This window comes from Callorhinchus milii, unplaced genomic scaffold, assembly GCF_018977255.1.
Source record: "Callorhinchus milii isolate IMCB2004 unplaced genomic scaffold, IMCB_Cmil_1.0 Scaffold2, whole genome shotgun sequence".
Classification (NCBI taxonomy): domain Eukaryota; kingdom Metazoa; phylum Chordata; class Chondrichthyes; order Chimaeriformes; family Callorhinchidae; genus Callorhinchus; species Callorhinchus milii.
In genome coordinates, this window is record NW_024704743.1 from 121,727,573 (window position 1) to 121,750,527 (window position 22,955).

General features: G+C 43.0%; 1 protein-coding gene across 1 annotated transcript; it reads left to right on the top strand.

Moving 5' to 3' along the window:
- Positions 1–627: 627 nt before the first annotated feature.
- LOC103179651 (desmocollin-3) lies at positions 628–21,251 on the top strand. The gene is made up of 16 exons (XM_007895028.2): positions 628–681; positions 956–1,069; positions 6,040–6,099; positions 7,567–7,707; positions 8,019–8,174; positions 8,847–8,991; positions 9,501–9,664; positions 11,344–11,478; positions 12,477–12,662; positions 13,669–13,916; positions 14,400–14,542; positions 15,247–15,474; positions 17,003–17,227; positions 18,066–18,196; positions 19,128–19,493; positions 20,178–21,251. The coding sequence occupies exons 2-16, from the start codon at positions 1,016–1,018 to the stop codon at positions 20,268–20,270; spliced, it is 2,475 nt and encodes an 824-aa protein (XP_007893219.1). The 5' UTR covers positions 628–681; positions 956–1,015; the 3' UTR covers positions 20,271–21,251.
- The last annotated feature ends 1,704 nt before the right edge of the window (positions 21,252–22,955 follow it).

Here is a 22,955-nt window from a genome sequence, read left to right on the forward strand (position 1 = left end):
AATTAAAGCCAATGCATTACTTTCCCCCCCCACCCACCCGCAGTTTAGCATTCATTTCCCTCCCCAACAACAGCAACAGCAACAACAAAGCCAGAGTCTCAATTCTCCTGGAAAATCCCCCCTCTTTTTTTCCTGCTCTGTCGCGCGTTTGCATTAAGAGAACATATGAATTTACCTGCCCAGGTGTGTGGACAAGAGCCGTGTTACACACAGCAACTGTTTTGTTTGTTTTTGTTGTGGTTGCACACAGTTTTGCACTGTTTTTTTTTAAACCAGCTTTACCTTTGCAAGTCTCTCTCTCTCTCTCTCTGTTGCTTTACGAGGAGGCCGCCAAATTAGCCTCAGGGGAATGAATGCAATGAAATTCAGACAGAGAGAGAGAGAGAGAGTGGAGGGGTGTCAAGTGACTAACACTGCACAGGTGGGCCCTAATGGTGAGTGAGTGATATGAGCGAACACAATGTTCAGAGTTGCACACACATGTAAGAGAGAGGGCAGGACAGACCCACCTGATTGCAACAGGAGAAACGCCCAGATAAGGTGTGCAATGTCATTCATACTCTCCCACCGACACACCTACCGACCCACGTAAGACATGTTAACTAAGGGAGGAGCCGCTTTCTTAAAGGATGTGTCAGAGCCCAAACGGTAGCATTTTGCGCTGTCGGCGACGAGAATAAGGTGGGTGCAGCTCTGTCCGATGCATATATTGCAAAAAAATACAAGGAATAAATGGGACAAAACGTTTTCCGAAGGGCAGAAGCCAGACACTAAAGTTGCAAGCTCAGAGCAAGGCTTTATTTGTGTTTCTTTTATTATTCCCTTCGTCACTCGCCTCTGTTGGAGAAACGAAGACCTGGAGAAAGTATAGGTGGCTTTGAAACTCAATCATCTCAAGCTTCTTATCTCTCTCTCTCTTTCTCTCTCTCTCTCTCGCTCTCTATATATATAAAAGAAAACCAACAAGGACATTGACGAGTTCCAGACTGCCACAAAGTACACAGACTTGTAAGACATGGCTCTTCTTCAGCTGCTTAGAGGAGCGGTTCTCCTGAGTACTCTGCTTCTGGTAAGAGCATTATTTATTTTTATTTTCTCTTCCATTGTTTTTGACCATGTTTGTGGATATTGCTGTGGGTGCAACTGCCTGTTGCCCATAAAATGAACGGTCAGTGGAAAAACATTTTACAGTACATCCTGTGAAGCGCTTGAGATGTCTCCGCGACGTGATAAGATGCGATATCAAATGTAAGGATTATTATTATAACCCAGCGTGTTATTTTCAAATGGTACCGGAGTTTATTTTATCACCCAAATTGAACTCTTTGGCTTCACGTCCTCGGGCAGCACTTAACGGCAACGGAGCCTGATGCCGAGCCAAGGTGGAGAAGGTGACAGTGAGCACAGTCAAAGAGGACGGTCGTCAGTCCTGATCTAAAAGAGGGCAAGGCAGGGGGACTGGGGTGGGGTGGGAGAGAGAGAGTTCTTTGGGGTGTAGTGGCTGAAAATGTGCCCACCAATGATGGAGGAGACGAGGGACAAGCAGCAGGACAGAGACAGTCGAGCGGAGGCAGCGGGTTGCGGGTTTCGGAATAAACAGGTTAGAAAGGTAGGGAGGTGCCGGGCAGGAAGGGACTTGTAGACGAGTGAGAAAGTCAAGGGGACTTAATCATATGCAAGTCCACTCTCGACGTGCGTGCCTATCAATAAAGAGAGATAGAATCATAGGTCGGTTATTTAAAACCAAACTAATTGCCTTCTGTCCCGCACCAAAAATATCCAGCCTAATTGTGCCCTAAATTAAAACTTCTAGCTTGAAAAAGAAAAGAGATAAAATATTTTTAGTCCTAGTTTGAAAGTTACTACGCAATTTTTTTTTAATCGTTATAAAGGCTTGCAGGATCAATTGATCTTCGAGCTTTGGAGTCCTGTAGCTCAGTGGTTAGAGCACCTCCCTTTGCAAGCGAGAGACCTTTGTTCAATTCCAGGCAGAGGGCGAAACCTTGGGCAAGTTTTCTTACTCCACACATCCAATAATAATTCCTCCAAAACCAAAAACAATAATAAATTGGTCATTTTCAATCCATGACTGTTTGTAGGACATTGCTGTGCGCAATTGACTGCCGCGTTTGCCCACAAATATACAATCAATTCACTTTACAGTGTGTTCTGTGAAGCGCTTTGGGACGTCCTCCCGACGTGAAAAGCGCTATATCAAATGCAAGGATTCTTATTATTATTTTACACCCCCCTGCCGCCATTATATGTTGGTCTGGTGCCTTGGGACGTCCTCCTGATGTGAAAGGCACTATTCAAATGTTATTTTTTTTTGGTCATTCTTTTTGGTCATTCACTTCATGGCTATTTGCGTCAGGTTCAACCCCCAACTGTCCTTCCTACCCCACATCCAGTCCCTGATGTGTTCCTCCACTTCCACCACAATACCTGCCTCTGACAGTACCTTACCCCAAACGCAGGCAAATCCCTGCTACGTCACTGTCAAGCTTTCTGAGGCGCTACCCTTAGTGAGGGTCACTGTATAAATGCAAGTTGTTGTGCAAATCGGTTACCACATTAGCCTACAAATAGTCACTACACTGTACAGTAAAAGTCCTGTGAAGTGCTTTGAGTTGTCTTGACAACCTAATAACGTACCACATCAAATGCAAAGATTATTATTGTTATTAATAATAAGTTCATGTAGAAATGGAGATGTAATTTCCTGAAATATGCTTAGTAGCCTTTATGTTGGTGGTTTGGGGTTTGTTCCTGTCGTTTAAAACATACAATTGAGGTCTGCTATAATAATACAGAACTGTTGTTTTTCAAAGTACAGTGTTGCACAACGCGGTTGGGGCTTGTTACTCAATAAAACATGTAAATTGCTTTTTTACCACACTGTTAATTTGTGAATGATTTATAATTTCTAAAAAAATTAGGTTGTTTTCTTGTATATGTCCTTAAAATATGTCCTGTCTTTAAAACTCTCTGAACCCGTGCGCAACATAGGCATTAGGTTCGATCCCTGCTATTTAAGTGCAAGACCCTCACCTTTGTATTCAAATCCCTCCACTCCTCTGAACCCCCCCCCCCCCGACCTCTCTGACCTTCTCTCTCCTCAAAACAGTACCCGTTGCCTTTGTTCCTCTGGGTCTGGCCTCCTCCTCATCCCCCGAGTCCTCTGCTCCACCCTCGGCGGCCGTGCCTTCAGCCACTACGCCCCGAGGCTCTGGAACTCCCTTCCTCACTCCCTTCGCCTCGTCCCCTTTCTTCCTATTTTCAGGTCTCTGCTGAAGACCTTTCTTTACGACCGCGCCTTTGGTCACCTTCCTCCCCCTCCCCTTCGCTCGGTCCCGGGATCCATTACTGTGAAGCACTCTGAGACGCCGTCCGTCGTGGAGGGCGCTATATGAATCCAAGTTGTTCTTGTTTTATATAAACATGAATACAAAGTCATTAAATGAACACGTATGCCGTCACTCCACTTCACAGTAAATCCTGTGAAGCATTTTGGGACATCCTCCTGATGTGAAAGGCATTATACCAAATGCAAGAATTATTTTATTATTATTAACGCTTTTGTATTGGCAGTAGTTAACATTACTGTCATGCGCAGACATAGGGTTAACTTCTACATATATGCGGATGATACTCAACTCTACTTTTCCAACTCCAGTTGCGACCCCCCAGTCCCCCGATGCTCTGTCAGCTTGTCTGTCGGACATCAGGAGCTGGATGAGCACAAATTTCCTGCAGTTAAAAGTCCACAAGATGGAAGCCATGCTCTGTGGCTCCCGCCGACATCTTCTATCCCACAGTTCCGACTTCCTCAACTTAACCGACCTGTCCTCTCTGAACTCTCTGAACCCGTGTGCAACGTAGGCATCAGGTTCAATCCTCATCATCCGCTCCTACCACTACCCCCATTCCGCATTCTTTCCTCCCCATCTCTCCCTCCTCCCTCTCACCCACCATTACCTCCATGAAACCCACTACCTGCTGCTTCGACCCCCTCCCCACCAACTTACTGGTCACCCAGCTCCCCCTCCTATGCCCACTACTGGCTGACATTATCAACCAGTCCCTCTCCCCTGGATCAGTCCCTGCCTCCTTCAAAACTGCTGTCATCAGCCCCCTCCTGAAAAAACCCTCCCTAGATCCCTCAAACCTGAGCCATTACCGCCCTATTTCTAACCTGCCCTTCCTCTCAAGAGCTCTGGAACGGGCTGTAGCCAACCAACTTCGCGCACACCTCTCCTCCCACTCCGTCTTCGAACCCCTCCAGTCCGGTTTCTGCCCACAGTACAGAGACTGCACTTGTGAAAGTCACAAACGACATCCTCTCTATCTGTGACCTGATGTTCTGTCAGCTACCTGTCAGATCTCAGGGGCTGGATGAGCGCAAACTTCCTTCAGCTGAACGTTGACAAGATGGAAGCCATACTCTTCAGCTCTCGTCAACGTCTAAAATTTAATGGTTCTCACCTCCTCCACCTATCCGACCTCCACCTAAAACTCTCCGAACCTGTATGCAACCTAGGCATCAGGTTCGACCCTCAATTATCCTTCCTCCCCCACATCCGGTCCCTCACCAGCACTGACTTCTGCCACCTCCGACGCATCGCCCGTCTCCGCCAATACCTCTCCCCAAAAGCTGCTGAAACCCTGGTCCATGCCTTTGTCACCTCTTGGCTGTACTACTCTAATACCCTCCTCGCCGGTCTCCCCTCCACTACCATCCATAAAATCCAACTCATTCAGAACTCTGCCGTCCGCATTCTCACCCGTACGAAACTCCGCTCCCCGATCCCCCCAGTCCTGGCCAGACTGCACCGGCTCCCAGAGAGGATCGACTTCAAAATCCTCACCCTCATATTCAAGTCCCTCCACTCCTCTGCATCCCCCGAACTCTCTGACCTCTCTCCTCAAAACAGTGCCTGTTGCCTTCGTTCCTCCAGGTCTGGCCTCCTCCTCGTGGAGGGGGCTATATAAATCCAAGTTGTTGTTGTACTGAGCTTTTTCCCTTTTAATTCAGGTTTAGATAATTGCAAGCTGAATAAAATTGCTTGTTCACTGCTGCGTGCAAACTTGCTGCCGTGTTCGCCCACAAAACATACAATTGCAGCACTTTACCTTATATCCTGTGAAGTCTTCCTGATGTGAAAGATGCTATAGCTTATTATTATAATAATCTTTGCATTTGATATAGCGCCATATCACGTCTTCGAGACGTTTCAAAGCGCTTCACAGAATATCCTATAAAGTGATATAGAAATTGACTATATGTTTTGTGGGTGAAACACAGCAGCCAAATTGCGCACAGCAGTGTCAGTCAGTCATGGAGCTTATTAGCCTGGAAAGCAATCCATCATCTATTTCACTTTTTAAAAAAAATTGTATAGATTTTCCCTGTCACCAAATTCTCCACCATCTCTCCACATTAGAATTCCAAGATGTAATGTCGCCAACACAGTTCCGACTGAGACAAACTAAATGTGTACAAACCAGGGAATAAAATTAGGATGGTATCAAGGTGTGTGGGGTTGAGACTTGCGGATGAGAGATGCATAGATTTGACAAACTATTTCTTAAGCACTCAACAACTCCAAAAAAATACAGGTTTTAGACAATACAAATAATTATAATATTAATCCTTGCATTTAACTGTAAACGGAGCGGCTAATTACACACAGCAATGTCTCACAAACAGTCGTGTGACCTGTTGTGAGACATTGCTGTGACCAAATTATTATTTTTATTTTGAGGGATTTATTACCCCAGGAAAGTGATCCGACAATCGACTTTAACAACCGGATTCCTACTTACTGCTAGGTAAACGGAGGCGTGTGGAGTAAGGAAACTTACCTACAGTTTCCTCCTGTCTGGGAATCGAACCCAGGTCCTCTTGCTTGCGAGGCGAGTGTGCTAACCATTACAATACAGAGCTCCACACGCAGATGTATTAAGCTGGGACAGTTGGAAGTATCATGAATTTAATTTGTGGTGGTCTTTTATTTGAAAAAAAATCTTTCTTTCCAGGTTTTGACAAATTTTGGAAAAGCTTCTTCCGATCACGTTGCAAAGTATCAGAATTATGAGGTGAGTGAATTTATTCATTTCTACCAGCATTTTCTCCCAACTTAGAGCTTTTAAATCTCAGAATCACCCTCGTTCACTAACACCCTACCTGCCAGTCTTCCCAACTCTTCCATCTACAAGGTGCAGATTATTCAGAACTCTGGAGCTCATGTCCTCTTCTGCACTAAGCTTCCTATTGCCCCCATCCTCGCCCAGCTCCACTGACTCCCCATCTCCTAGAGGATCGGTTCAAAATCCTTGTCCTCGCCTTCAAAGCACTCCACGGCCGTGTAACTTACTAACCCATAGAGGCCTATCTGCTCCCTCCGCTCAGGAGCCTCTGGCCTGCTCCACACTCCCCACCCCACCATCGACAGTTGGGCCTTCAGCCTTTCTCCCCACACTTAGACATGAAAGGTGCAATACAAATGGAATTTGTCGTGTTTGTTGTTGTTCTGGGAATCCTTGAATTTCATCAGTGTTCTTTAGATCGTATGGCACCCTAAGCATATCTTATGTGGCTTCGCCAGTGAACCATGAGTTAATTTTAAATTTGTACCTGATGCCTTTGAGATGCAGCCTGAATGTGTTTCCTTACTAGTAGCTTCACATTGACCGAAAACCTTTCAGTGAATGATGAACAACCGTACACAATCTCTCAGTCATTCCTTCTCCCCCTCTGGGCTTTCTTTCCTTGTCCAATTAGCTGTTTCTTTTTTTCCAATGTGTTTCGCCTTGTATTTACTTACAAGGAGGTTTAAATCCATTCACCACTCCTTAAACCGTCAACTTAATTGCTCAAGATCTTGTTGAACATTGACTGGTCAATCATTAGTTAAGATATAGGATAATGTCTGGCATGAGCCTAACTCACAACCCATCCTGCTAAAGGGTCATGTCTGGCACTTTCAGATACTAATTGACTACTTGCAGATTTATGTCATTTACTGTTTAACAACGTTTTAAATCGTGTGCTTTATTATCTCTTGAGATGCTTGTTGTTCTCTTAGTTTAAAGAGGTAGGATTTGGCATCTCGTAGCCAAGTGGTTACCGTGCTCACCTCGCAATTCCCGGGTTCAATTCCTGGACAGGGCGAAACCTTAGGCAAGTTTCCTTACTCAACAGGCCTTTGTTTACCGAGCAGTAAGAAGGATCACAGTTGTCAGTCGATTGGCAGATCGCTTTCCGTAGATAACAATAAATAATATCCAAATAAATAAATTTGGTCCCCCAATCCAAGGCTGTTTGTGGGACACTGCTGTGTGCAATCGGCTGCTGTGTTTCACCCACAAAATAGTCTTTACAATATATTCTTTATTATTATAAATATATTCAAAGTACTTTACAATGTATTCTGTGAAGCACTTTGAAACCTCTAAATGACTTGTTTGGGCGCAGTATCAAATGCAAGGTTTATCATTATTTGTTATTATAGTTACTGCACATAACAGAGGCACATAACTATGTGTTCCATATTTTAAACATAGGAAAGTGTCGATTCAGGATCAGATTTTCCCATTCGATCTCGACGAGAGGCCACACTGAGGCGCCAGAAAAGAAGATGGAGTCCACTCCCTTTCACAGTCACCGAAAATGATATTGGACCTTATCCTAAATTTCTTCAAACTGTAAGTTTGCACGTTTCATATTGATTATGTAACAAAAACAAAATGTGGCCACTTAATCCACGTCTGTTTGTGGGACGCTGCTGTGCACAATTGGCTGCCAGGTTTCGCCCACAAAATATCCAGTCAATTCACTTGACATTATATTTTGTGAAGTGCCTTTGAGATGTATCAATGACGTGATAAAGCGCTATATCATATGCACTTATTATGGATTTGTATATAATTCTCTGCTGCAGACTTCTCAGGTTAATAAAGTTCTGAAGATTTGGAAAGTTGATTTGCTACAAAACTTTTTCTTTTTTCCCCCCCAGATAAGATCAGACAAAGAACTGGGATATACGTTAAAGTACTTTCTAAGTGGCGAAGGTGTCGACCTTAACCCGACTGGTTTGTTCATTATAGATCCCGATACTGGTGGTATATCAATCACAAGAGCTGTGGATCGTGAGACATATCCCATATTCAAAGTAAGTGCTCCTGGTATCCTTGTTTTGATATGTAAACCAAGGTTTCTTTCTCCAGAGAATGGTTTTAAGATTAAGATACAATGGAAAATTACATTTATATAGCACCTTTCACGTTAGGAGCACGTACCAATGTGACGTTCCATTATTACAATAAAGATATGCTTTTGTATCAACTATAGTAAGTGTACTGCTTACCCACAAACCAGTTAACCTTCTCCGCCATATTTTTTTAAAAAAGTGAGACCCACCCACTAATACAATTATAGAGGCACAAAGGAAGAGGCAACATATGACTGGGATTTATATAGCATCCTTTGCGTAGGGTAATGTCATGGAATACTTCACAGGGAAGGATTTGGGGACTAAGCAACGGAGGGGAAGGTGGAGGTGGCCATAGGTGCCTTCAAAGAGGTAGGATTTGAAGCAAGACTTGAAGGCAGAATGCGCGGGTGCAAAATAGAATGTCAAAGTTCCTGACATTAGGCTCGTCGAAATTGAAGGTGTTGGTGGTGTGGAGAGGTGGCCAGGAGATAGGAGAGATAAGGGAGTACTTCGATACCTTTATGAGCTTTCCATTGAGGGTGGATCTCTGTCATGTCTGTGAAGGCGGAATGTGATCCTTCTAGATCTGGGTAAGAGTTTAAAAAAAACTTTCCCTTTTCAATTCTTCAGATGATTGGCAACGCAAGGACATTGGAAGGATTTACTCCAGAAATGCCTCTGGATATCACTGTGAAAGTGATTGATGAAAATGATAACAAACCTGAGTTTACCCAAAAAGAGTTACAAGCCTATGTACCAGAACTCTCAGCACCTGGTAAGTAACCATTTTCTCTCAAAATATCTATAAATCAAATCTTGGAATGACTGTTATACTTCAGAGGGAGCCAGAGTGTCAATGAGTAGTGAGAGGTCCATTTCACTAGGCCACATGTATTTCATATCTACCGCAACTTACACTTGTGTAGCGCCCCTCGTGCAGGGTAGTGTCCCAGAGCACGGAGCACCTTGGTGAGCTGGAGGGAGGTGCCTGTAGCCCAATCATTGTACTGAAACTGACGTAGGGAGTTTCGCCCACAAATCTACAGTCAATTCACTTTACAGCATATTCTGTGAAGCACTTTGAGATGTCTGGAAGATGTGAAAAGCGCTATATCAAATGCAACTATTATTATTAGGGAGGTGGTTGTAAGGGCTGTTCAATTCCCCAGCCATTCTTCAGGGATACATTTTGACTCTTCAGTAAAACTGTGTTTTGCTCAACATTGTATTACAAAATTAACATTGCTTCATTTTACAAGACAAAAATGTTTTATATTATTTTAGGAACATGGGTGGCGAACCTTACAGCTACCGATAAAGATGAGGCAAACACTCAGGCTACTCTGCTACGTTACAAGATACTGGGGCCAGGAGCAGTATCTAATTTATTTGCTGTTGACGCATCAACTGGTGTACTCACTACTAAAAGAAATATTCTACGTCGATCGGTAAGATCACGCGTGTTTTGTTTCTTAATAACCTATAACTTGCAGGGAAACTCCATTTTAGTTGGGCATGAGTAAGGTGCAGGTATATTTTTGGGGTCAGCCAGGTGTCTTGACACATGCAGAAACCCATCACCATGCCTAAGAATAACCAAGCTGAGAATTCCATACCTCCCACCTACACGTGGAAATCCCAGAGATAGATTGTTGGAATGGAATGCGCTCTCTCTTCCTGGATGGAGGCATCCTGCTTACCCAATTCTGGAAAGTATTGGGCGCAGGTTGGCAAGAGCCAAGGCTTGGGGCCCCCAGAGTGTACGTTGGGGTAAGTGCTGGAGTCTAAGCTGCAGGTAGTGGCACTTTCTGTGCGAGGTGTCCATCTACACAGGTGATCTGACCATCTGGAAGTCAGCCATCGCGTTTTGCAGTGTGGCACGGGAAGCGGGCAGTTGGTGCTTCCACAAGACACCAGTAGAAGAAGCAAAGCTGTAACAGAATTGTCCTGTGTATTGAGAAGCAATGAGTGTTCAGACATCACTAATAATGTGGCAGTACTTAAGTTTGTGGCTATTGCCTCTGTTAACTACTACTGCACTGTAGTTCTTAGCTTTATATTTCATTGTACCACAACCTAATGTAACTGACAACTTCACGTGTTGTGCAGAATTCCTTGGCCGCCTTGCATCATCTGAATATGTACTCTTGCATCTGTTTAAACAAGCATGAAGAGTTTATCTACACTTGTTTCAAACTTCATTTTAGCTGCCTGAGGATTGTCTGAGAAAGTTCCTAGTGGGTTTATCTGCTAGGGTTCGGCATTTCTTACACGTGAACAGGACGAGGCCATTCAGCCCCTCAAGCCTGTTCTGACATTCTATTAGATCATGGCTGATCTGTACCTCAACTCCAATTACCTGCCTTTGCCCCATATCCTTTGATACCCTGTCTAACAAATCTATCCACCTCAGTCTTGAAAATTGGAATGGTTCCAGCATCTGCAGCCTTTTGAGGGAGAGAGTTCCAGATTTCCACTACCCTTTGTGTGGAAAAACTGCCTCCTAATTTCACTCCTAAATAGCCTAGCTCTAATTTTAACACCCCTCCAACTTCCAAACTTGAGGGAATACAATCCAAGTTTATGCAAAATGTCCTCATAATTTAACCCTTTATGCCCTAGTATCATTCCGGTGAATTTGCACTGCACCCTTTCCAGGCCTGTACCCCCTTCCTTGACGATAGTGAAGCTTTAGTTGGGATGAAAGTTTGTAAGATTATATATGAAGTCCACTTTTATCTGCTGTATGCCTACAGCTCTTTGGAAACTAATTATTTGAAGAGGTGGCATAATCTCGCTAAGGAGTGAGTTATTGTTAAGTGAGCCTGAGAATGTAAGATTTTTTTTAAAAAAAAACCTCTTGAATGGCAAATATATGCTTCGTTACCTTTGCTGCACACTGGGAAAATGCGAGTCGTGTCAAATTGGTTGCTACGTTCATCCACAAAACAAATAGTCACACCACTTTACAGTATCGAACCCGGATCCTCTCACTTGCGAGGCGAGTGCTCTAATCACGATACTACAGTACTCCAAAATAACTCCAAGTGTAACACCGTGGTATTAGAAGAAGTGGGCTTTTTGAAGTGTGTATCTTTTTAATATCAAGTATTTCCAAAATTTTCAGGACAAGGACACCTACACCATTAAAGTTGAAGTTAGAGACTCGGGCGGAAAGCACTATGGACTAGCTTCAACCGGTCATGTTATTGTGCATGTCACTGATGTGAATAATCATCTACCAACATTTGCAGTCTCGAAGGTACTTTTTTTAAAATGTAATATGCAATGCTAAATTGATAGATTTTAACCAATTATTGAATCTTTTATTTGACTGGAGAGGCTGAGGTTATTCTCCTTGGAGCAGAGAAGATTAAGGGGAGATTTCATAGAGGTGTTCAAAATTGAAATGTTTTGATAGGGTAGATAGGTTTCCTATTGCGGGTGGATCGATAATCAGAGGACACAGATTTAAGATGATCGGCAAAAGAACCAGAGGGGAGACAAGGAGAATTTTTTATTTTTTTTTTACCCAGAGAATTATGGTCTGAAAGGAGGTCGAAACAGATTCAATAGTAGCTTTCAAGAGGGAATTGGATATATTACTTGAAACGAGAAAATTTGCAAGGCTATAGCGAAAGAGTAGGGGAGTGGGACTAGTGGGAGCTCTTTCAAAGAGCTGGCACAGGCATGATGGGGCTGAATGGTCTCCTTCTGTGCTGTAAGAGTCCATGATTTTAGAAATGGACTTAATGGCTTTATCATTCAGAATTTAGGGCTGATGTCAGCCTGGCTCAGTTGGTAGCTCTCCCCATCATTATCATCGTCTAGGCTGTCAAGCCAATGCAGTGCTGGGGTTGAGTTGCATTGTCGGAGATACCGTCCTTCAAGTGAGATATTAAACCGAGAGCCCGTCTGCCTATTCAGGTGGGCTTTAAAGATCCCATGGCACCAATCGAAAGGAGAGAGGAAGTTTTATAAATTATTTATAAGACCTTCCCGCCCCACTATCATCAGTTAGGACTTCAGCGCCTCTGCACCACCCTTTGGAATTCCATCTCACAGACCCTTCCACTCGCTCCCTCGCTTCAAGGCACATCTCAAGACCCTCCTCTTCAACTGTGCCTTTGTTCACCCTCCTCCGACTACCCTCCACCCCTCCTAATCCCATCTCCCAGCTCGGGTCCAAATCCCTGACTGTCCAGGCTGATTTGAGGCGAGTTTTTATTTTTTTAACGTGAAAATTTCTCTTGCTATCAGTACACTGTGGATGTCTTAGAAAACGTGAATAATGTGGAGCTTCTGAAAATACCGGTCGAAGACCAAGACGAGCCAAACACAAATGCTAGCAGAGCGGTGTTCACCATCACAAAGGGGAACGAGAATAACCATTTCAAAATAGTCACGGACCCCAAAACAAATGAAGGAATCTTGTCTGTGGTGAAGGTAAGCAGGCAATCTGTGTGGAATTACTCTGTTAAATGGCACTATTCATTTAATTATTAATTTTTTTTAAATAAAATTCATTAGTCATTTATTTACTGTTCATGACACTTGAACGAAAGGCTCTCTCTCTCTCTCTCGGTGTCCTGGCCAACAGTCTCCCAAATAAAAATGTGGTAATTTGTTTCATAGCTGTTTTATGGACATTGCCGTGTTTGCCAACGAATACACACATCATTTCACAATAATTCCTGTAAAGCACTTTGAGACATCCTTCTGACGTGATGAGGCGCTATACTGAATGCAAGCATTATTATTTATTATAAATGTTCAAAACTCATCTATTCCTTGGATCAGTGTGCTGTCAGGTCTGCTGTGCAATATACACCATCTTCTATAAATAAAATATCCTTTTAGATCAGCAGTTTTGATCTCAAAAGTCAGCAATCAAAAAGAGATTGGATTTACTTAAAGGATATGTTTCATTTAATTGCAAATGTGTCTGATTACAGTATACGTGATGTAAGAGATGCTGTTGGAATCCACTGCAACCCCATTGTAATTGTGTGGTTGCTATCCCCTCCCCTCAGTATACCATGGCCTATCACTCTGACCCACGCCCGGCTCCACTGGCTTCCCATTCACCAGAGGATAGAGTTTAAAATCCTCGCCTTGAAAGCCTTAAAATGGCTTTGCTCCTCCTTACCTCTGTGTCCTGCTAACTCCATATAGTCCTGTCTGCTCCCTCCACTCAGCGGGCTCCGGCCTGCTCCATGTCCCACGCTTGGCCTCTCTGCCCCCACCCTTTAGAACTCCATCCCACAGTCCCTTCGCCTCAGCCCTTGACTCATTCAAGGTCCATCTCAAGACCTTGAGCTGGTGTCTGGGTGGAGGAGGTTTTAATTTGAAGTCAGATTGCTTGGTTCCTCAGGGGGTCTGAGGGTAAGAGTGTATGTATGTACGTACGTACCCTTGTTCTAAATTGTTTCCATCTGTTTACGCACCTTAGCCACTGGATGCCGAGGAAGCGAAGGTGAGGGTGCTGGAGGTTGAAGTGGCAAATGAAGCGCCCCTGGTCGGAGACCCTGTCAAACTTAACAGTGCGGAAGTGACGGTCAATGTGGGGAACGTAGACGAGGGACCCGAGTTTGTTCCTGCAGTCGAATACCTTTCGGCCAAAGAAGATGTGGCAATTGGATCAAGTATAGGATCTTATACAGCAAAAGATCCTGACACTCAGAGCAGCGCTGGCATCAGGTAGGAATTCTGTTTTTTTTTATGTGAATTTTTTAAAACGTCTGCTTTTTCTTTTTCTCACTTTCTATCGTGGAGTCCCATACCATAGTGATTAGAGTGCTCGCCTTGCATGCGAGAGGACCAAGGTTCAATTACCAGGCAGGGGGAAACCTTAGACAACTTTCCTTACTCCACAAGCCTCTATTTACTTAGCAGTAAGTAGGAACCAATTGTTAGTCGATTGGCGGATCACTTTCTGGGATTAATAATCCCTTCAAAAAAAAAAAGGAGTCACTCAATCCACGACTGTTTGTGGGACATTGCTGTACACAATTGGCTGCCGCATTTTGCCCACAAAATACAGTCAATTCACTTTATATTCTGTGAAGCGCTTTGAGATGTCTCGAAGACATGACAAGGTGCTATAATCAAATGCAATTATTATTATAAATGTTTTACAAGAAATGAAAGTAGTAGTTCTCATGCTCTAATGTTACCAACCAGGTACCAAATATTGTCTGACCCCGCAAAATGGGTAGCCATTGATGGGAACACGGGCAAACTCTCCACCATTGCCTTGATGGATCGAGAATCTTCGTTTGTGACGAACAATAAATATAATGTCACTGTGCTGGCTATAGACAATGGTAAGTAAAGCTCAGCCACGTTTGTTTGTTCATTTGTGAGCAGGAAAACCTTATCTACTGAAAAGTGTACATTGGCTAGGAGGCAACATATCATTTGTATGATCTTACAATACAAATTTATATTTGTACTTATACCAGCACCTTGGAATGTCCTCCTGACGTGAAAGGTGTTATACAAATTGTTGTTGTTGTATACAGTGCCTTCCAAGTCGGGAGGACATCCCAAGGTCCTTGACAGTCCCGCCATGGCACCCAAGCTGGAAGTGAGAGCTGAGGGGTGGGTAGGGGAGAGGGAAAGAAGACCAAAGAGGATGGTCTTGAGGCAGACCTTAAAAGAAGTGGGGGTCATCTCCAGGATGGAGTTCCAGAGGATGGGGGCAGATAGTGTCTGAAAGCCTGACCGCTGATGGTGGAGCAGGTAAGACAGGGGCCCATGAAGCAGGCCACTGAGCGAAGGGAACAGGTGGGTTGAGAAGGCCATAGGACATTGCAACAAGGGATTCAGCCCAACAGGCCATTGCCAACAACATGACCTATCAAAGACTTTAAATAATTCCTTGACAAGAATGAGAAATTGTGATAATCTGGACGATCTTTGTGAGAGTCGGGATGGATATTCCAACAAGGCTCGAGGGGCTGAATGGCCTACTTCTGTTCCTATGTATGAAAAATTGTAATTTTTTCTAACTTTGTTGTTGTTCTAGCTACACCTTCGAAGACTGGAACTGGAACTGTCGTCATAAACTTGAATGACGTCAATGACCACATTCCAGTTATTGAGGAAGGTGACTGGCACATTTGTCAAAATGGAAACCAGAAGTATGTTAAGATTTCAGCTGTGGATCTTGATGTGTCCCCTAATTCTGCACCATTTAGATTTCTCCTGCCAGATATTGACATAAAAGAGAAATGGACGTTTACAAAGACTGATGGTAAGCTTAATGTGCAGCTAACAACAACTTGCATTTATACTGTGCCACTCACACCAGAAGAGGTAGTGGGGGGTGCCAGGGCATGAAGGGATTTTAAAACCAGTGTGAGGATCTTGAAATTGATCAGTTTGGTGATAAGGAGCCAGTGGAGTCTGGCTAGAACTGATGTGATCAAAGAAACAGAATCATAGAATTATATAGCACAGAAGGAAGCCATTCAGCCCATAGTGTCTGTGCTGAAGACTTTGAAAAGTCTTTGAAAAGAACTATCCAAATCGATCCCATTCCCCCGCGCTCTCCCCATAGCCCTGCAAACTTGTCTTCCCCAAGTTGTTATCAAATCGGCTTCTACCACCCTTTCAGGCAATGCATTCCAGATCCAAATCTGGATGGGGCTATGGGAAGGAAGGGGCAAGGAAGAGGGATAGAGGAAGAGTGTTCCAGAGTTTCAGGGCATAGTGGATGAAAGCGAGACCACAGATGTTAGAACGCAGCTAGTTATCCCAATATTTGCTTCTACAGATTTGGACAGTTGAAGCTACTCTGTTGTAGTTTGTTGATCTAGAAAGAAAAATGAATAGCATTGATTTTGGAGAGCATTCTTGATTTGATGTGGAACCTGTAGCATAGTGGCTAGAGCACTCGCCTTGTAAGCGAGAGGAACTGGATACATGCATTTTAAATTACAAATGATGAAACATCTATAATGCAGTAGATTCATTCATACCATAACTGGGCAAAGGTTAATTTTGTTTTTTGGTCAGCCGGGTGTCTGACACATGTGGAAACCCATCACTGTGCTTAAGAGTGTCCAAACCAAACTGAGAATTCCCTGCCTCCCACCTACACACGGAAATCCCAGAGATAGATTGCTGGAATGGAATGCACACTCTTTCCCAGGATGAAGGCATCCTGCTTATCTAATTCCGGAAAGTATTAGGCGCAGATTGGCAAGAGTTCTGTAGCTTAGTGGTTAGAGCACTCGCCTCGCAAACGAGAGGACCTGGGTTTGATTCCTGGGCAGGGAAAAATGTTGGGCAAGTTTCCTTACTCCACACACCTCTGTTTACCTAGCAATAAGTAGGAACCCAGTTGGTAGTCAATTGGCAGATTGCTTTTCCGGGGGTAAAAATCCCTTCAAAAAAGAAATTTAAAAAATTGGTTACTCAATCCACAACTGTTTGTGGGACACTGCTGTGTGCAATTGGCTGCCGCTTTTCACCCACACAATAGTCAATACACTTTACAGTGCAAATATAAGGATTATTATTATGCTATCAGACATCTCGACAACATAACATGCAGGAGCAGGCCATTCGGCCCTTCGAGCCTGCCCCACCATTCAATCATGGCTAATCTTCTAATCTAACTCCAGCTAATACCATAACCCTGCCATATCCCTTAATCCCTTTTGCAATAAGAAATATCTATCTCAGTCTTGAATATAATAAGGCGCTGTATCAAATGCAAGGATTATTTATTATTATTGCACCTCCAGATTATTAACAATGATCATTTTCTCTTTCAGCAACCTATGCCTATCTGGCACCCAAAATAAATCTCCCAAATGGTTATTACGAAGTTCCTGTCGTTATTCAGGATCAGCAGAATCAAGGCACACAAAATACAGTGAAGGTTGTAATATGTGATTGCCCTGACGGTTTAAACTGTGCGGGTAGATCTGGAAGTAGATCCACAAGACTAGGTGGATGGGGAATTCTTGCACTGTTGCTTGGTGCCTTGTTGCTCCTTTGTAAGTACAACTGAAGGTGTTTCAGTGATTTGTTTCTCTCTTTCTCTCTGTGCTTTCCCAGATAAGTGGTCAAATTGAGGTTTTTTATAATTTGGGGGCGAAACCTTAGGCAAATTTCCTTACTCCGCAAGCTTCTGTTTATCGAGCAGTAAGTAGGAATCCGGTTGTTAGTCAATTGGCAAATCGCTTTCTAGGGGTAATAATCCCTTCCCCAAAATGATGATAATTTGATCACTCAATCCACAACTGTTTGTGAGGCAATAATGTGTGCAATTGGCTTCTGCGTTTCACCCACAAAGTATAGTCAATTCACTTCATAGTATATTCTGTAAAGTGCTTTAAGACTCCTCAATGACTTGGTAAGGTGCTATTATTATTATTATCTGTTATTTTGTCCACTCTTATTACTATGGATATTTGATGCTTTGGAATTTGCAGCTCTTTAAGATATGCCACTTGACACCCTGGCACCTCCTTGCCTTTCCGACCTGATTACTCCCCAACCCACTACCCATTGCCTCTGCTCGACTGGCTCCGGCCTCCTGCTTGTCCTTCGTGCCCTCCGTTCCACTGTCAATGGCCGCGCTATCAGCCACTACGCCCTGAAAGTGTGGAGTTCTCTCCCTCTGGTTCGCCCCTTCGTTTCCCCATCTTCAGGTCGCGCCTGAAGACCTTCCTCTTAGACCGTGCCTACCATCATCTCCCCCCACCCTCCAGCTTGACATCGTGCTCCACCATTGTCGAGTGCTCTGTGGCACTCCACCCTGCATGAGGGGTGCTATATAAATGCAAGTTGTCATTGTTGTTATAACAAGAATCTTTTGTTTGTTCTTACCAGGTTTACTTCTGGCAGCATTGGCCTGCTTTTTCAAAAACAAAGATCAAATAATTACCAACGGCAATTCGGACACCAAATATCATCAAAGCCTCATTGTAACTAATGAAGAAGGTGGTGGCCAGCAAGACAAGGTAGCTTCACTTTCATTGACTTGTGGCATGTTCTCCCATCCACTAAGCCGCTTTCCTGATGCATCATCTCCTTGCCAACTCAGCCATCTTTTTCATTTTAAAAGCAACTTGTTATGAGAGGAAAGGGTGGGGATTGGGGTGCAGGGAATTGACAGATTGATAATAGGATGGGTGGTTTTCTGGAAGGATGGGCCTAAGGTCCTTCATCTTGTATCTTGCAATAGAAACCTTTTTCCTAACTTTAAAATTTTGAAAATGTAAGACTGAGTGCGGGATGAAGCCACACACACACAACTATTTGTGGGGCACTGCTGTGCTCAATTGGCTGCCGCGTTTCGCCCACAAAATACAGTCGATTCACTTCACAATATATTCTGTGAAGCGCTTTGGGACATTTTGATGAAATGTAGTTATTTTCTTTATTGAAGATAAAAACCCTTGTTCTCACTTTGTACATGTCAAAAAAATCAGAATCCAAATTCTGTAGACTATTTTTAATCGTGGATACCTCTACCAAGAGAAACCCTTTTCACTCTTCTCTGTTCAAGAGAGAAAAGTGCTGAGTAGTTGACCTTTTTTAATAATAATCATAATAATAATTGTAATTAATAATGCAGCTTTAGCTCCTTCCCAACCCACACTCTAGGGTCCCAAGCTTTGGTTCTTAATCCTTGCATTTATCATGTCTTCAAGAGTCTCAAAGCCCTTCACAGAATATACTGTAAAGTGTAATGACTGCATTTTGTGGGCGAAACTCTGTTACGTTTTGGAGTTAAATCTAATAACCCTCAACTGATGTCCTGTTTAGAAATGGGAACAAGATATTTGGCTGTGAATATAGTTTGGATTTTGATTGTGTCTTCAAGGCTATAATTCCTATAATAATATATTATAAAAAATATATATAAAATGATCGTGTGCTCATTTTCAGGACATGGGAACCCTAAGCCGTCCTATCTTCATGCAAGGTCAAATGCCTAGCAGGGAATACGACTTTCAATCTACACAAAAGTCTGCAATTTACGCCCAAAACGATGCAATCAAAGGTGGAGCAATCCCCTTCAACAACGGCGAAATGATGAATTTATTCCAGAATGGATATGGCTATGAAGAAGGGATGAATGAGCAGTATACAGGAACTATGCTATCCCAGGAATCTATGGCGAATATGAACTGTTCAGGAACCTTACGTTCCCAGAATGGAATAGGCAATTCTCATTCAATAAGGGAATACGACACGTCGAATCGGAGAAGTAGCGCAGCCCTAATAGAGTTGTTACGAACCCGTATTGATCAGGTAAGCTTTAAAAATTGCCTTGCCTAACTTTGGAGTCCTGTAGCGTAGTGGCGAGAGCACTCTTGCCTCGCAAGCGAGAGGACTCTGGTTCAATTCCCGGGCAGGGCAAACCCTAACCTTCGGCAAGTTTTCCTTACTTCACACGCCTCGGTTTACCCAGCAATAAGTAGGAACCTGGCTGTTAGATGACTGGCGCATCACTTTCTCGGGGACCTGGAGAGGGCTGGAGCCCGCTAGGCTTGTACTGTGTTGTGGATCAAAGCCCCAATGCTGGGACTTGGAATCACATAGTCTAAGCGGACACTCCAATGCAGTACCAGGGGTGGGGGCAAAGGGGTGTTGTGTTGTCAGAGCTGTTATCCTTCAGATGAAACATTAAAACTGAGGTCCTGGCTCTGTAAGTTCAGGTGGACGTGAAAGATCCTATGGTACTATTTGAAACGTTTATCTCCCAGTGTCCTGGCCAACAAATCCCCCAAGTAAAAAATTTGGTCAGTCACTCCATGGCTGTTCGTGAGACATTGCTATGCGCAACTGTTGACCGTGTTTCACCAACAAGATACAGTCAATCCTCTTCGCACTGTATCTTGTGAAGGGCTTTGCGACGTCTCAATGGTGTGATAAGCTGCTGTGTCAAATACAAATAATATTAATATTTTAACCCTGCTGTTTGATTTGCTTCAGGTGTATGAAGAGGAAGAGCAAGAAGAAAATTATTTAAAAGAACATGAATTTGAGACAGCTGGATCGCTGACTGGCTTCAGTGATGGAAAATAACTCCCATGATTTGAACTATTTGAATAATTCATGATCAAAGTTCGGCAGAAGTTTGCACGAAATGAAAGCAAACTCGTGAAATGAAACTTATTTTTCAGACCGGATAAAGTACGGTTAAAGCTCTCTCGCTTATGGACTGGAACTAATCTTTCTAAGCTTCGTAAAGATATCCATTCACAGTTGGGAATATTGTAAATATTATTAGGATAAATTGAATTGGCTGGTAGCATAAATCTTGGGAAGGATTATGGACAAATGCAATGAGTTTTTTTTAAAAAGAAAATATTGTGTGCATTTTTACCCTGTCAAAATTCTGCAATTTAAAAAAAAATACATATATGTCACACTTTCACCCACAAAATATACGGTCAATTCACTTTACAGTATATTCTGTGAAGCGCTTTGAGACGTCTTGAAGACGTGATAAGGCGCTGTATCAAATACAAGTATTATTTTTGTTTTTTGTAAAGGGCTTGTGGGGGTGTGTGTACGTGTTTGTGTGTATGTGTGTGTATATATATATATATATGGTCAGCTGGTTGCATATCTGACACTTGCAGATATCCAGCATCGTGCTTAATAGTATCCAAACTGAGAATTCCACACATTAAAATTCCTTTGTCCACAAATGAGCACTCTCTCCCCGTGGGTAAGGATGCACCCAGTTCCTGAGAGTATTAGGCACAGATTTGGAAGAGTCCAGTCTTGAGGATTCAAGAGTGTATGTTTGGCTACTGCACGTTTAATTCGCTAACAACCATGAGGGTTGCCAGTTAATTGTGTTATAAATACCGGCTGTAGCATTCTGTTAGCTTACTGCTTGTAATTATTAACGTTGCACTTTACGCACATACCAAACGAGCAGTACATTCATTGCTTGCGTATTGCATTCATAGCTATGGATTTACCGCTTGCTGGGGGTGGGGGGGTTTGTATTGTGTTTTGTTCACAAAATGTCAAAGATTGCAGCCCGTCTATTATTCACGCATGTAAAATCACACTCTGAGCTAAAGTTTGTTTTTTTGTCTTCCGCTAACCGTATATCGCCCAAACAAAATAAGCCTTTAACGTTGCATGTTATGGAACATGAAGGAAACCTATCTGGTACTTTAAACATGACTATTGGGTAGCGCTTCTAAACCTGGGACTTTCTCACGTTGTTTCTGCTAGGGCTAATTAGATGTTAATCGTTAGGAACAATGGTTAAAAAGTAACTTAAAAATAGTTTCTAGTTAAAAAGCTGTTCTTCAAGTGTCCTTGGCGAATGTAGGCTCTATTTACCTTGCACTGATCTTCTCTAGATAAAAGGATCATTTCTAAACCACGTAGCATTCTTTGGGGGGTAGGGCAGGTGAGGAGTTCACCGCTGCAAATTGTACATTTTACAGTGTTTATCCAGGTTTGGGTTTTTGTGGGTGTATACAGTCAAACCTGTTAAAGCAACCACCTGCTGTCAACAATCACGCAACCATAGTCCGAACGTTTTCTCTCCTACCCCCCACCATAATAAACCACCTCTATTCAGCAACTGCCTTTGCAAAGCAACCAGTGGTCAGTCATGTTTTAACCCTGTTGGGTGTACCCGCGCTCTTCTCACCAGTGAGGTAGCATTAGGGGTCGAGCAGAAGGCTATATGTAGGCCCCTTTTTAGCTTAGTGGTTAGAGCACTCACCTCGAAAGAGGGAAGTACTGGGTTCGATTCCTGGGCAGGACGAAACCTTTGGCAAGTTTTCTTACGCCATACACCTCTGTTTAACTAGCAGTAAGTAGGAACCCGGTTGTTAGTCGATTGATGAATCTCTTTTCCAGAGTTAATAATATCTTCAGAAATGAAAAAGTAATAATAATTTGATCACTGAATCTGCAACTGTTTGTGGGACATTGTTGTGCGCAATTGGCTGCCGTGTTTTGCCCACAAAATATACAGTCAATTCAATGTGCAGTATATTCTGTGAAATGCTTTGAGACGTCTCAAAAAATTGATGAGGTGCCATATGAAATGCAAGAATTATTATTATATGCATTCTTGGCCTGTGGAAATTTATATGTTTTAAAAAAAAGTTTTGTCCCAGTCAATGAACCAATGTACTCTCCATACTCAGAAGCTACCCTTACCTAAAGGCCACAGTCCCCCTAAGTGGTTGCTGAAAACGAGTTTGACTGTATTTCAAGAAGTTGCTTTAGTTATTAGGAAATTAAATTTTCATTTCACTATGTACGGTAATGCTTTTGAATATGTATGTATTTGGTGTCATGTTTTTTTGTGTATGTGGTCTGTAAATAAGAAACTTGGGGTTTATGGTTACATGAGTGGACATTTGTCATTCTGATCACATATACTGTCTTCCAAATGTCCCATTGGGCATTGCTCAGAAAATACACGTACCTCCTACATGTAGGCATATAACCATTCAGGAATATAACCATTCACACAACAATAGTTTTGCTTCGCAAGTAAGAGGTCCTGGGTTTGATTCCTGGGCGGCGCGAAACCTAAGGCAAGTTTCCTTACTCCACACCCTCTGGTTACCTAGTAGGAATCCGGTTGTTAGGCGATTGGCGGATCGCTTTCCGGGGGTAATAATGCCTTCAAAAAACGTTTGTGCAAGTCCGTCTAGAACCGTAGGTGAGACAAGATTGTAACAAGCATTTTTGTAGAAATTCCCATATCTTAATTAAAAAATG